The sequence below is a fragment of the Argopecten irradians genome, chromosome 13 (genome assembly GCF_041381155.1).
Source record: "Argopecten irradians isolate NY chromosome 13, Ai_NY, whole genome shotgun sequence".
NCBI classification, from domain to species: Eukaryota; Metazoa; Mollusca; class Bivalvia; order Pectinida; family Pectinidae; genus Argopecten; species Argopecten irradians.
Genome location: NC_091146.1, coordinates 25988565 through 26003721, shown reverse-complemented (window position 1 = coordinate 26003721; position 15157 = coordinate 25988565). Strand labels below are relative to the sequence as shown.

Below are 15157 nucleotides of genomic sequence, written 5' to 3'. Positions count from 1 at the left end.
AATCTCATAATCTCTCAATCTCAGAATCTCTCAATCCAAGTATCTCTCAATCTCTCAATCTCAGAATCTCTCAATCCTAGAATCTCTCGATCTCAGAATATCTCGATCTCAATCTTTCAATCCCAGAATCTCTCAATCTCAGAATCTCTCAATCTCAGAATCTCTCAATCTCAGATTATCTCAATTCCAGACTCTCTCAATCTCATATTCTCTCATCCCAGAATCTCTCAATTTTTCAATCTCAGAATCTCTCCATCCCAGAATATATCAATCTCAGAATCTCTCAATTTCAGATTCTCTCAATCCCAGAATCTCTCAATCCCATAATCTCTCAATCTCTCAATCTCAGAGTCTCTCAATCTCAGAATCTCAGAAACTCTGAGAACAGTCGCAGTGACTTGTCACATTTTACCGTACTTTGTATCTTAACCTCCATATCCATTATCAGTTTCTTGATAGATACAAACAAAGATATAAGCTTATATCTCTCTCTAACATACATGTCACTAAGAAACCTGACCTACTATACTCAGTACCTTGTGTCAACACCATAAATAAAAAATACTAAAAAATAAAGAAATAAAGAAATAATGAAGAGTTACTCAATTTCTACATTCATTTTGAGAAATGTTCCATGAACATTTCATAACTTAAGAAAAGATAAGAGAAAATAATAATTTACATGTGAAAACTTTCTAACGTTCTGTTGAATACTAGCTATCTAAATTTCCTTATAATAAAAAATTCATCCAGTGTATATACAATGTATATATGCAGTTAAACCTCAAATGTGAGGTTTATAATCAGCAACATTTTGTCATGAATTATTTTTATTATTATAAGCAGAAATAACCTTGTATCTTGTTTTATACTGTCAATGATTTTACGTGTGTGTAATAGTAAAGGTGACGCCGAGATATAACTCGTCTAAATTAAATAAAGTAGCATGCATGGAAAATAAATTTCACTTGGTTTAGCACGATTTAGGAGTATCTTAGATTATTTTGCAATGTAACATTTAGTTAAAACTTTCTGTAGAATCATACTGTACAATCAACTGTGCTTGTGTTGATAACAATATCCGTTTTTAACCAAACAACATTTATCATACAATCAACAGCAAAACATATCATTTTAAAATATCAATAGTTGTACAATGTATTTGTATTTCAATTCATAATTTCGTTTAAAGCTTAAAAAAAACTTACCTTTAAAATAGATAATTCCAATTATCCGATGAAATATTTCTCCTGATTAAGTTTACACAGTATATAGCGAAAATATTCTCCCACTTGTCACATCCGTCAAATAGAATTTTTTCCGAAAACCAGAATTTTATCAAAAACCTACATCTTATGAAAACTATCACAAGTTCAGAAGAAATGACAATCACTTTCCCAAGCTCATTAATCCAAAATTAATTATCTTAATTAATAGAGCAACATCAAGCGTGCTTATCCCTTTGCGTGGCTCACTGGTCTGATCGTTTTTCTTTATAATGTATAACCTGATTAACCTGTGATCTATGAGTGACTAGCGGAACGACTTCGCGCGAAAGGTGTACGATTATCACAGCTTAAATGGAAAGGATTCACACCCTTCAAACTTCCGTGCTAGTTCAAAGCATCGTATATACATGTACATGTATATATGAATGTACACATCGCTATTGTCCCACTTGTTTTTTCTAAATGATCTATACGTATCTAGTGTCTATATTTTGTGAATATTTGTGAAATCTTCGGAAATATACATATACGTGTAACGGGATTGGACAGGTACAAAATGTACTTAGTTCACCGGTAGAACATTCGGCTGGTCATTTAATTACGTGACATACTGTGACCCCCGACCCCGCCTACTACAAATATGCTAAGGAATCTTCGAAAGTCCGAAGATTGCCGGAAAGGGACTTCTCTCACGAACAATAGAAATTTCCCCCCACGAACTAATATTATTAAAACTAAACGGTATACTCTAAACTTAAAGAAAATAGTATATAGCTTGACGACATAAAACATTATTTAAATGCCGTTTTGGATTTAAAAATTAACCCTGTCATACACCTTTAATGGGTAACTTTAATTTGGTCATATGACAGGCCCTTTGTACCTTTGTACCTTTTGAATTTTTAAACATTGATTTTGCTTCAGATAATATTTAATTTTAGTAAAATCGGTTGGTGAGCAAATTTCCATAGTTCGTGAAAGAGGTTCATTCGCAGAGATGTCTCGATAATATAATTTTAATAAAATAATTGAATTGATTGAATTTGAATTGAATTCGACTGAGGTCCCGTTTGTGAACGATAACGTGTGGTATTTCAGGTTACTAGGAAGGCGACAGTGTGTATCATGTGTCTTACCGGCGGAAGGACGAAATCAACACTGCATGTTGATAGCCTTCGATGTCAGACTGTCAGAAACTGACAGCATTATAATGTCTGTGATATCGTCGACCTCGGCGCGGTCTCTACGTAAAGTCGGGGCGTTTTACTGTGAAGCGATCGTAAAAGTCAGTTTGAGTGACAGCTAGTGTTTACCTTTGTAGTAATTATATGTAACTAGTATGGTACGTTCGATTATACCTATAAAACGTCGCCATGGTAACGGAATGTATATCAAAATGTACATTGTATAAACTTTTATTGGACATTATAAGTACATGTATGCATTTATCGGGGTTTTTTTTTTCAAAATTAATGAGAAAAGTTTTATATGAAGTTGATTCCAATCACACTTTAGTTATACATGCAAGGGGTAAAATATTCTTATATCAATACATGAAAAGCCCAGAATATCATGAAAATGTCAGAGTTGACCCTACAATCACACCGATACATTAATTACATAAAAATTAAGCATTGATGTCACTATTTTTTAATTTTAAAAAATAGGGGCATCAATACTTATTATTAATTTTATAGATTCTACTCTAGTTGATAAAATGAAGTATGTTTAAATGTAACATTATAGTGGTTTTTCAAGGGATTCTTTTTCCGAATCAATACGCAACGTCAATGTCTCTATTGTGACGTCACAATAACGTCGGGGTTTCGCGCCATTCTCGGATTTTTTTTTCATAGTGGTATAATTAATTTTTCTTTGTTTTCATACCAAATCTGGCTTTCTGATTGGCCAATATTTTTTTTGCATACCACTATGAAAAAAAAAAAATCCGAGAATGGCGCGAAACCCCGACGTTATCGTGACGTCACAATAGAGACATTGACGTTGCGTATTGATTCGGAAAAAAGAATCCCTTGAAAAACCACTATAATGTTACATTTAAACATACTTCATTTTATCAAATAGAGTATAAAATTAATTATAAGTATTGATGTCACTATTTTTTAATTTTATCGGGGTATACCCCGATAAAATTAAAAAATAGTGACATCAATGCTTAAATGCAAAAAAAAAAAAAAAAATGGCCAATCAGATTTGGTATGAAAACAAAGAAAAATTAATTATTATGATTTTAAAAGTATCTTTTGATCTCATACTTTTTACTGTATATAGTTTACGGATTTTACTACTTCAAGAAATTCGTATCCGGCAGAAATTCGTTTAGAAGGTCCAATTTTATTTGGAATACATCCTTTTATCAGTTCTTTGACCCAAATACTAAGTATCTAATACACGTGCATGTTTTTTTTTTCTTTCTTTTTATGCCATATCGTCTTGGAAGCTGAATTAAGGGTAAGTATACTAATATAAGTACTCAAAGAAAAATATCAACTTTTGATTTGTAAGTTTCTGGGATCTCGGACGGGGTTCAAATTTGCGACCAAATGATGAAAGACTTGTGACAGAAAAATGTCATTTTTGAAATCGAGAACCTTACTTAACCGCTAAAGCATCGAGAATCGCAGTATATTTTTTTATTCTAATTAGATAAGGGATATCGCTCCGTTTAAACACTATGGAAAAAATGAAATTCAGAATAATGGTTGGAATTATGAACTCATTGAATACTGGATTCAGTACCAACAACCTTTCGAAACCTGGAAATTATCTTTTATATACATACCGTTTTTGACAATTAAACATGATTGAAAAATATCTGTAACTACAAACTTCCATATTCAAACTTTACATCTAATAATTATAATGTATGTTTACACTGTTTTATTATATGACTGGTGCTTTTGCTGTATTTTGATTGGCCAATACGTTTCTCAAAAGTATTCATCAACTGCGATATCAACCCCGAAATCGGCGGCAAAAAGCACGCGAGGTTACTGGACTCAGTCCAGATACCTCTCGCGAGTCCAGTAACCTGTGTCAAAAATAGATCGAGGAAAACTCCCTTGAGATGTGACGTCATAATCACTTTTGACGTCGAGTCGTACCCAAATATAGCGTAACGGGAGTTTCCCTCATTCAATGACGTCGGGATAATCTGTTGTGACGTCATTATTATAGTCGGCAACATATATGGCGGAAGGCAGCAAATTTACTGCGATCAACGGTGATCAACTGCAAACTTCAATTCATGGAAAACGTTCATGAATGCCAGACGGGCTGCATTTGGTACAATATTCCGGTTCTACCAGTCTACACCGTTAACAAGAAGCATTTGGATATTTAACCATATACTACATGTAAACAGAAAGTTTGCAGATATCGTCCTTTTTTTGTAGTTTAGTCTTTTTGAAGAGCCGGGTTAATATCATGTAAGTGTCATATAATAAAACAGTTATCGACCTATTTTCAGGTGGATACGGTGAGTTATCAACCCTCGAAAATGATATAACCCTCGGCCTCCGGCCTCGGGATATATCATTTACTCGGGTTGATAACTCACCGTATCCACCTGAAAATAGGTCGATAATTGTATAATATATCTTAAACAACACTGTATATCTTACGTGTTTTGCTATGTAGATGTTACTAAGGGAGAGAACGAACAGCATCACTTCCCCTGTTATTTTTTTAATAAATTACAAGAAGCGATCATTTAGATTTAGTTCACGAATTTTGAGCAATTAAAGGCCCAATACCTTTACGAAACAAAAAAATAAAGTTTCTAAAACAATAACAATGTACGAAAATGTATATTAATGGCCTAAAAGGGTGTTATTAAACCAACCAAATGCAGGATTCCCTACGAAAACTATGTGAAGATTCATGTCGCTGTTTTGCTGTCTGACGCAGTGATAATCAACTGACGCGCGGTAATTAGGACAACGACGTGATACATAAAACGACCCGCGTTATGAAAATTAATATTAAATTTATTTAAATTAGTTTGTTAAGAAGGCTATAGTGAGTGTAGTATTAACGGTAAGTTAATAAATTTTTTGAGTGTATAAATTATCAATTTCGTTATACATTCCCATTTAAAGGCCCACTACCTTTCCGGAGGAAAACATAAAGGTTTCTTAAAAACATTAATAACATCAGAAAATATATACCAATGGCCTAAGATGAGGTTACAACACCAAACATATGCAAGATTTCCTGCGTAATGTTTGATAACAGTGGAGAGTTATTTCGCTGTTTTGCCGTCTGGCGCAGTGATAGTCAACTACCGCGCGGTATTTAGGACGACGGCGGGAAACATAAGACGACCCGCGTTATGAAAATTAACATTTTATTTATTTTAATCAAATTGTTTAGAATGTGATGACACGTGTAGTATTAACGGTAAGTTAATAACTTTAGCGACTATACATCCTTTTATCAGTTCTTTGACCCAAATACTAAGTATCTAATACACGTGCATGGTTTTTTTTTCTTTCTTTTTATGCCATATCGTCTTGGAAGCTGAATTAAGGGTAAGTATACTAATATAAGTACTCAAAGAAAAATATCAACTTTTGATTTGTAAGTTTCTGGGATCTCGGAGGGGTTCAAATTTGCGACCAAATGATGAAAGACTTGTGACAGAAAAATGTCATTTTTGAAATCGAGAACCTTACTTAACCGCTAAAGCATCGAGAATCGCAGTATATTTTTTATTCTAATTAGATAAGGGATATCGCTCCGTTTAAACACTATGGAAAAAATGAAATTCAGAATAATGGTTGGAATTATGAACTCATTGAATACTGGATTCAGTACCAACAACCTTTCGAAACCTGGAAATTATCTTTTATATACATACCGTTTTTGACAATTAAACATGATTGAAAAATATCTGTAACTACAAACTTCCATATTCAAACTTTACATCTAATAATTATAATGTATGTTTACACTGTTTTATTATATGACTGGTGCTTTTGCTGTATTTTGATTGGCCAATAAGTTTCTCAAAAGTATTCATCAACTGCGATATCAACCCCGAAATCGGCGGCAAAAAGCACGCGAGGTTACTGGACTCAGTCCAGATACCTCTCGCGAGTCCAGTAACCTGTGTCAAAAATAGATCGAGGAAAACTCCCTTGAGATGTGACGTCATAATCACTTTTGACGTCGAGTCGTACCCAAATATAGCGTAACGGGAGTTTCCCTCATTCAATGACGTCGGGATAATCTGTTGTGACGTCATTATTATAGTCGGCAACATATATGGCGGAAGGCAGCAAGTTTACTGCGATCAACGGTGATCAACTGCAAACTTCAATTTATGGAAAACGTTCAAGAATGCCAGACGGGCTGCAGTTGGTACAATATTCCGGTTCTACCAGTCTACACCGTTAACAAGAAGCATTTGGATATTTAACCATATACTACATGTAAACAGAAAGTTTGCAGATATCGTCCTTTTTTTGTAGTTTAGTCTTTTTGAAGAGCCGGGTTAATATCATGTAAGTGTCATATAATAAAACAGTTATCGACCTATTTTCAGGTGGATACGGTGAGTTATCAACCCTCGAAAATGATATAACCCTCGGCCTCCGGCCTCGGGATATATCACCTACTCGGGTTGATAACTCACCGTATCCACCTGAAAATAGGTCGATAATTGTATATATATCATAAACAACACTGTATATCTTACGTGTTTTGCTATGTAGATGTTACTAAGGGAGAGAACGAACAGCATCACTTCCCCTGTTATTTTTTTAATAAATTACAAGAAGCGATCATTTAGATTTAGTTCACGAATTTTGAGCAATTAAAGGCCCACTACCTTTACGAAACAAAAAATTAAAGTTTCTAAAAAATAAACAAAGTACGAAAATGTATATTAATGGCCTAAAAGGATGTTATTAAACCAACCAAACGCAGAATTCCCTACGAAAACTATGTGAAGATTCATGTCGCTGTTTCGCTGTCTGACGCAGTGATAATCAACTGACGCGCGGTAATTAGGACAACGACGTGATACATAAAACGACCCGCGTTATGAAAATTAATATTAAATTTATTTAAATTAGTTTGTTAAGAAGGCTATAGTGAGTGTAGTATTAACGGTAAGTTAATAAATTTTTTGAGTGTATAAATTATCAATTTCGTTATACATTCCCATTTAAAGGCCCACTACCTTTCCGGAGGAAAACATAAAGGTTTCTTAAAAACATTAATAACATCAGAAAATATATACCAATGGCCTAAGATGAGGTTACAACACCAAACATATGCAAGATTTCCTGCGTAATGTTTGATAACAGTGGAGAGTTATTTCGCTGTTTTGCCGTCTGGCGCAGTGATAGTCAACTACCGCGCGGTATTTAGGACGACGCGGCGGGAAACATAAGACGAACCGCGTTATGAAAATTAACATTTTATTTATTTTAATCAAATTGTTTAGAATGTGATGACACGTGTAGTATTAACGGTAAGTTAATAACTTTAGCGACTATACAAAAATATCGATCTCGTTTTACTTTCCCATTTTAGAAACTAAAAGCCGTTTCGGAAAGGTAGTGAGCCTTTTTGAACAATTTAATCAAAATTAATAAAATGTTACTTTTTATAACGCGGGTCGTCTTATGTTTCCCGCCGTCGTCCTAAATACCGCGCGGTAGTTGACTATCTCTGCGCCAGACGGCAAAACAGTGAAATGACTCTCCGCTGTTTTCATATACTACGCGGTAAATCTTGCATATCTTTGGTGTTACAACCTCTTCTTAGGCCATCGGTATATATTTTATATTGTTATTAATGTTTTTAAGAAATCATTATATTTTGCTCCGGAAAGGTAGTGGGCCTTTAAGGGCTCGGTCAAGTTCGATCGCGACTTTCAACGGACCTGATTTAGCGGAGTTATGGCCCTTTGCTTAAGTAAAAATATGTCAGTTTCACTTCCGTACAATAACTGTTATAAATATTAACCGATTTCTTCAAACTTGGTAACAAAGTTGAATGCCTTAAGTGCCTGATCAGGTTGAGCGGATGCTATTTATCAGAGTTATGGCCCTTTTATTTACTACAAATATCATTTTTCTGCAGTTTCTGTGTGAAAACTAACAGATGTTTTAAACTAATATTGTTAAAACTTGGTAACAAAGTTAAATGCCTTAAGGGCTTAGCCAAGTTCGATCGCCACTTTTGGCAGATCTTTATTAGCAGAGTTATGGCCCTTTGATTTAATACAAAAAAAGTCTGACTGAAAGCATGAAATGGAAATTCCACGAATTTGCTTGTTTTCTTGGTTTTACCTCGAATGACTGGAGAAATTATCACAGAACCTCCTAATCAATCAGGTCACCTCTGAGAAATTTCGACAATCATTGGAAATATTGCACAACACTTCGGATAATTCCGAAGATTGCCGGAAATTACTCCGAGATGTTGCGATTGACTCTGAATGTGACGCAGGCCATCACGAGTTGTGTCCCTTAGTATGCATTGACTCAATATATATAGTCATTAATTACATTAATCCCGAACATTTCCCAGAAATTTTCGACAATGTTCGGAAATATATTTCCAGAAATTTCTCCGAGACGCTTAACTGCTTTTTAAAGACGATTTCAATTCGTGATAAATGGTTTCCTGGTTATGCGATTATTTAAGAAAAATAAACGTTGACTTCTTTTCTTTATTGAATAAACTAAGTTCAGTTCAAAACGGCTTTTAACTTCTAAAATGTAAATGTATAGCCAGGAGATTGATAAAGAAGAGGTAAATTAGAATATTCAATATACGAATATCATATAGGTTTTATTTTTATTTTTCACACCCCGATGAAAAAACAAATAGTGACACCAACGTCCAAAGGAACTGTACCAATATTTATATAGTAGCTTAAATCTGACATGAACATTTTATAGCAGTTATGCCCCTTCCTCCTCTTGAAAGTACCAACTTCCGCACCTGGACTATCTCCTAGTAAAACTGGAGGCAGCTCAGAGGAAATAAAACTGACCCATCACAAGCTTAATGACTTCCTTTGAAGATTAAAGAAAGAACGACGCCCAACTTTAAAGCAACACAGTCAACCACAGTGTACCGTTGTACAATTGCTTTGATGTACATTGTACATCAAAGAACAGTATTACCAGTGTTTCTGTGACTGACCGAGCTTTATGGTTCACCATGACACGCACTACGCAGTTTACCTTTTAAATAAAAACAGAAGTCTTGGACCACGACCAAATTTTACTGCTGCTGTCGAAAGACAGCCATTCCAAAAAAATGGTCCCACTTTTTTTCAAAATTTTTAGCAGCTTCCGCTTGCAGATTTCACAATGATGTTGTCAGTTGTATGTAATTTGTTGTCCTAAATGTAAGACGACGGTCTTAGGCTACATGAAAAAATAGGAATGGGGTTATTTCCGCCACCATCTCTGGTCTCTGTTGCTTAGAATAAGCTTGGAAATCGCCTTTTTCGATGTCGCTTTGCTTATAGGACAATTAAGATCTACTACATTTCAATATTCTCTTTGGTAAAATAATGATTTTTGGTGGTGGCAAGACTTTGACATATGTATAGAATCTGATACTTTTTGTTTAAAATGAACAGTCGGGCAAGGATGGCTAAAGTCGGTTAAAATGGTGTGAATGTATCCAGTATAATTTCTTATGAAATAGAAAAATAAAATCTCTTGTCAGAATCTATCTGCGTACGAAGAAATTAATTAAAAGTATTGGAATCCTAAAACGTCCTCCCGGCTGACTATGTCCGTGGTTACATTTCCACGCAGCCTCGCTTTCAATGCTTTCAACTTTTCTTTCTTTTAATGGTCAGAACTGGGAAACGTAAGCAGAACTTGACCGTCGAATTAATATATGTGAATTTTTGGAAGGCCAATGAACGCATTTAGACTGGTATTCTTTGCCCGACTATTCACTTTAAAATGGATCGTCAGATACATTTTTTTTGTATAGCATATTTCAAAATGTCACCGAACTCCACATAACATCCGAATTGAAATTAAGGATAATAAATTATAAAATTTAACTGCAAAAATACTATGGTTATATGTACTTTTCTCATTAAACAGTAGTTAAATAATAAGACCCAATCCCAAATTTAGAGTCGGAATGACTATTTCAAAAATATTTGTCCGAATCCTCTTCAAGGTTGAGTGTCGTATTTAAGACGCTAACATCCGTAACATGTTTTTTTGATAAAATTAAAACGTGTATGGATCAGTTGCTCACATTTTCGAATCATGCTATGGTAAAGGAACAAAATCATAACAAAAACATGACTCTTGATCAGAATTATCTCGAATGATTCTCAAAGGAGCATGTGTTTTCTAACCTCCATAACGTCCAATATCCGTAACGAAGTATTATTGGCAAAGATGAACAACCTAAAGAATCGTTTTACCTGTCCAATCATTTGTTTTGAACATCACCAATAGATTTAGTAGATGATTTTTGTTAGAATGAAGTAGCGATTTAGTAAAATATGATGGATGGAAAGGAAAACTAGGTGTATAGGTACTGACATATCTAGATTTGACTATGTGAATTTACACAAATGCTTTGTTGCATATCAATATTTGTGAACAAATAAACGTATCCAGTCCATAAAAACGAATTGAACTACAAAATTACAGAGCTCAGAGGAATTATACATGTTAGAAATAGTCGGACCAAATGTTACGGATGTTAGTATATTCTATAACGACTTATTTGTGCTCCCAATATGATCTCAAACACTTTTTGTACGCATAATGTCTCTTAAAAATTAAAAAGTACCTGTAATTACAGCATCCATAATAGAAATAATTTACTGTGATTTATGTTACCTCTTACTATCAGCTTGCGCTACGGATGTTAGAGAGAAATAATTTGGCGTAAATATTTTGAAAATTACTATACAACGATCAAAATTTAGACAAGCCACACTAAATTGTATTTTTATTGAACAATACGACGGGTATGTTATAGTTACACCATCAATATCTATACAATATAACGTAGTTTGATTATTTTAGTCATTATGTAGGTTATTTATGAATAGTGTTACGGATGTTAGAAACATTGAAATTGCGGGAAAAATAGCTTGAATGAGTTTTCATCAGAAATTCTTTCTATGAACATATTCTGGCAAGGGTTTGGAGCGTATATGTTTGTCTATTGGCCATTGATTTCACATTTCCAACGTTTTAAACACAGAAGTTTATTGTTCTTTGTAAATAGGATCAAACGTCGTTCAATTCATTGTTCCCATCGATCTTTCTAAAAAGAATAATATGCCAGTCCATTTCTTCGTTTGTCCAAATATTCATATTGCAAAATATGAATAAATCCCGTGACGATGATGTTTTTTCTCTAACTTTTTAATGTGGAATTAATGATTGATAAATAAAATATATGACTTCCGTAACAATGCATAATATGGTTTGAATGATGCATCAAATCAAATCGTTTGAATGTTTGAATATACTTTCTAAATATAGTCGAGGCTAATTTTCAATTCAAATTGAAATGCTGGATATATAGAGTTTTGTTGCCTTTGTTTTGCTTGATACTTATAAAGTATGACAAATTTGAAATATCACATAATATATAACACTTGTAGCTGATACCAAAGTAAAATTCCAGTTGCTATCAAATAACCCAATGCATCATCAGATGATTAGACCTCCATAACATGTATAAATATAGCTTATATGGAAATTTATATAAAGGGATTTTTCTTATGCTTAGTGAAAATATTTCCTAACATCCGTAACGAAAATAGGTGATACCAAAGTTTCACATGTCGTTATTCAACTTCTGATAGAGATGTGTGTGTGAAATTTTCAGAAAAAAATCTATACCGTTGTTATTTTGAACGACTTCATTTTTTCATCGTTTTTATATTAAAGTGGGACAATTTTTTTTTGAATTGCTGTAGAGTGAAATTTCAAATACAAATACGTAGAATTCTATATGAATAATGAAGTTATTGGATTGATGTACACAAATAAAATTAATATTAACATTCAATTAGATCAAACAGATATTTCGAAATTATGATCTTACATAAAATAATAAAAAACAACATTATAATATTAGTGCCTAACGCTTATGATTCGTGATCAATTTATTATATATAAACACGGTTACTTTGGTTAGCGCTTACAAGTCTAAATAATGCCTATAAAATCAAATGATAATAGCAAATAGATAAGTCTATATGAATAGTGGCAACATAAAAACACTAAGGTGAGAAGTAAATCTAAATATACATATTTGTATTCTCTTCTTGACGGTATCCAGCCATGGTAACTCAGATATGCATCCAATTAAAAAGTAACGAATTGTAATTTTTCATAAAAGACAACTTTATTATGTAAAATGGATATTCTACTTCAACACAATAGCTTTCTAACATTTGATTGATATTTACATGTTATATTGTTGATACTCGATAATACGGACAGTGATATTCCGGAATCCTCACACTCCGGACGGAAATGGCAGGGAACGGATTTGATTATTCTGTTACACGAGGCACACTATGACATAAATGTATTGTTCTACATTATGAAACATCTGACAAGAAATATTGACATATTTCACGACATTGTGAAGAAGATTGATACCGTTGAAGATCAATACGTTACATGTACGCTGTACTCACACCCGAACCCAAGTCACGCACGTTAAAGAAATGCAATACATAACCACTGAGGAAATTATGAAATTATCTTTACACAAGAACATGGATCTAATAAGGTAAAAACACTACTGTAAGAGCGATTTGGGTTGAGTAGTTCTAGACACAAACTTCTTTACTGCACTTGCAATAGGGCTAGGGTTCGGCATAAAAGACATCCGACCACTGTGTGTAATGGAGTGAGTTTGAACATTTCACTATAGTGGGCTTTTCTGTCACATCACAAAAAGCAACTAATCTCATTTCTGTTAGAACTGATTTGTTCCAGATATATGTGCAAATTTTAGTGTACTCTAAGACTGAATTGTCCCTTTAAATATAGTAAAACAAATTCTGTCATCACCGGACCTCGAATCCGGACGGGAGGCACAAATATCCGGATTACCGAGAGTTCATTGTAAACACTTTCCGTAAAGTTCAGCCATGGTGAATAGCAAGAAACCAAACGGAAATTATGAAAACAAACACAAAGGACAACAAGAATAAGGTGTGATCTATGCATCGCATAATGTCCTGATGTGAAACTTTCAAACATTGGACATCCGGATCATTCTCTTCTCCATCGACAGGTGATTCTTTCTCTTTCGCCTCACCACCAACATCTGTCGACTTGGAGTAAGCACGAACGTCATTTGATAACAGTCTTCCCCTACATCGCGTCAGTAATCTCAGCCATCTTGGAAATTCACTGACGTCTTTCGTGGCTTCACATCGAAGTGTGAATATCGTCAATACAATGAGCACACTGCTGTAGATCAAACATATCAACAAGAAGAAGGACATTCCCGCCATGTTTTCTGATACCTTGGGGAGATTATCTCCCATCAGCGTCATGTAGACGGCCAGAGACAGGAACATGGTGATGGTGTAGGATATCCGCTCCCCCGAGGAGGCAGGCAGGAGGAACACGAACGGGTTCAGGAAACATAACAACAAGATCGGTATTGTAAGAGATACGATGAAGTAGAGATGTCTTCTAGTGATCTGTAATGTGAAATCCAGAGTTCTTGAAGGTGAACCATAGCCCATGTAGTCGGATACCGAGGTTTTATCAATGTCCCATTCACCGTTGGGTGTATAGTAGGACAGATACATATTCGTCTGAGTGAAGGTAAGCTTCAGGTTTGACAAACTTCCCCAAAGCATAACTAAGATATGGCAAACTTGCGTATCAACGGGAAACCTCTTCATGTCTACAGAACATGTAGACTTCATCAACTTTCCTGGGCTGAAATCTACGTATCCAGAATTTCTAATTATCACGTCAAACTCATCATCGCCGAACTGGCGTAAGTCATCAGCCGCCGAGATCACGTAAACTTTCGGTTTCCAGATTTTAGATGCGTTCAGTTGTATTTGCTTTATCCCTCCGTAATTATCGGGATTCCAACGTAACCGGTAATCCTTCCATATCAAGGTCAAACCGGCACTAAGGGTGATAACTCCGGATACCTCATCAAAATCAATGAAAGATAGTAAGAACATCGAAGTGTCGATGTGAAGTACGTCACTGAAATTGTGGACGGGGTAGATGTCTTTGCTGTAGTTTGAAAACAGCGTGTCTCTCAGTCTTAGCCAGTCGTCCATTGTTCCGTTACCACTTCCCACGACGAACTGACCAGCAGTGTTTAACAGGAAGAAGATTAACATTACTCTGAAGCGATTCATCGTTATCAATGGTGTATGGGAGATATACCTGTAAATAATGATGTGAGATGTCATAAATAGACAGTTGGAAGTATTTTTATTAGGTTCTCGAATTAACTTTTTTTAGAGCAAAGCAGGAATATCAAAAATAAAAAGATAATAACATAAAAACATCGTCAATCGACCACAAAACCAATAAAAGCTAGTTCGAAAAACTTCTAAAATACATAAAATGTACCTAATATATATACAAGTTTGATGTTATTTGACATTTTACAGAAATACAACGTAAAATGTAACTATACTAAACCCTCTGGTTCTCTGCTGTGGATTTTCTAAAATAATTGTTATTTTTGTATATTTTAACGGTTAATGATTCATTTTCGAATGCGAATAATTAGTAATTCTAAAGCGGCTTCTGCAGATATATTTTTTAACCAAACATACGTAAAGCATACATACTTGAAATGTTTACAGTGTATAGATGTTGTGTTGTAACTAATGGTTATAAGGCATCATGCATGTTTGTCTGTCCATTTGTCCATTTGAGTGG

The 15157-nt window shown here is 34.4% G+C and overlaps 1 protein-coding gene across 1 annotated transcript; it reads right to left on the bottom strand.

Annotated features, from left to right (window-relative positions):
- Positions 1-12616: 12616 nt before the first annotated feature.
- On the bottom strand, positions 12617-14625 carry LOC138306338 (neuronal acetylcholine receptor subunit alpha-7-like). The gene has a single exon (XM_069246770.1). It carries the CDS (start codon positions 14623-14625, stop codon positions 13375-13377), a length of 1251 nt encoding a protein of 416 aa, XP_069102871.1. The 3' UTR covers positions 12617-13374.
- Positions 14626-15157: the final 532 nt, after the last annotated feature.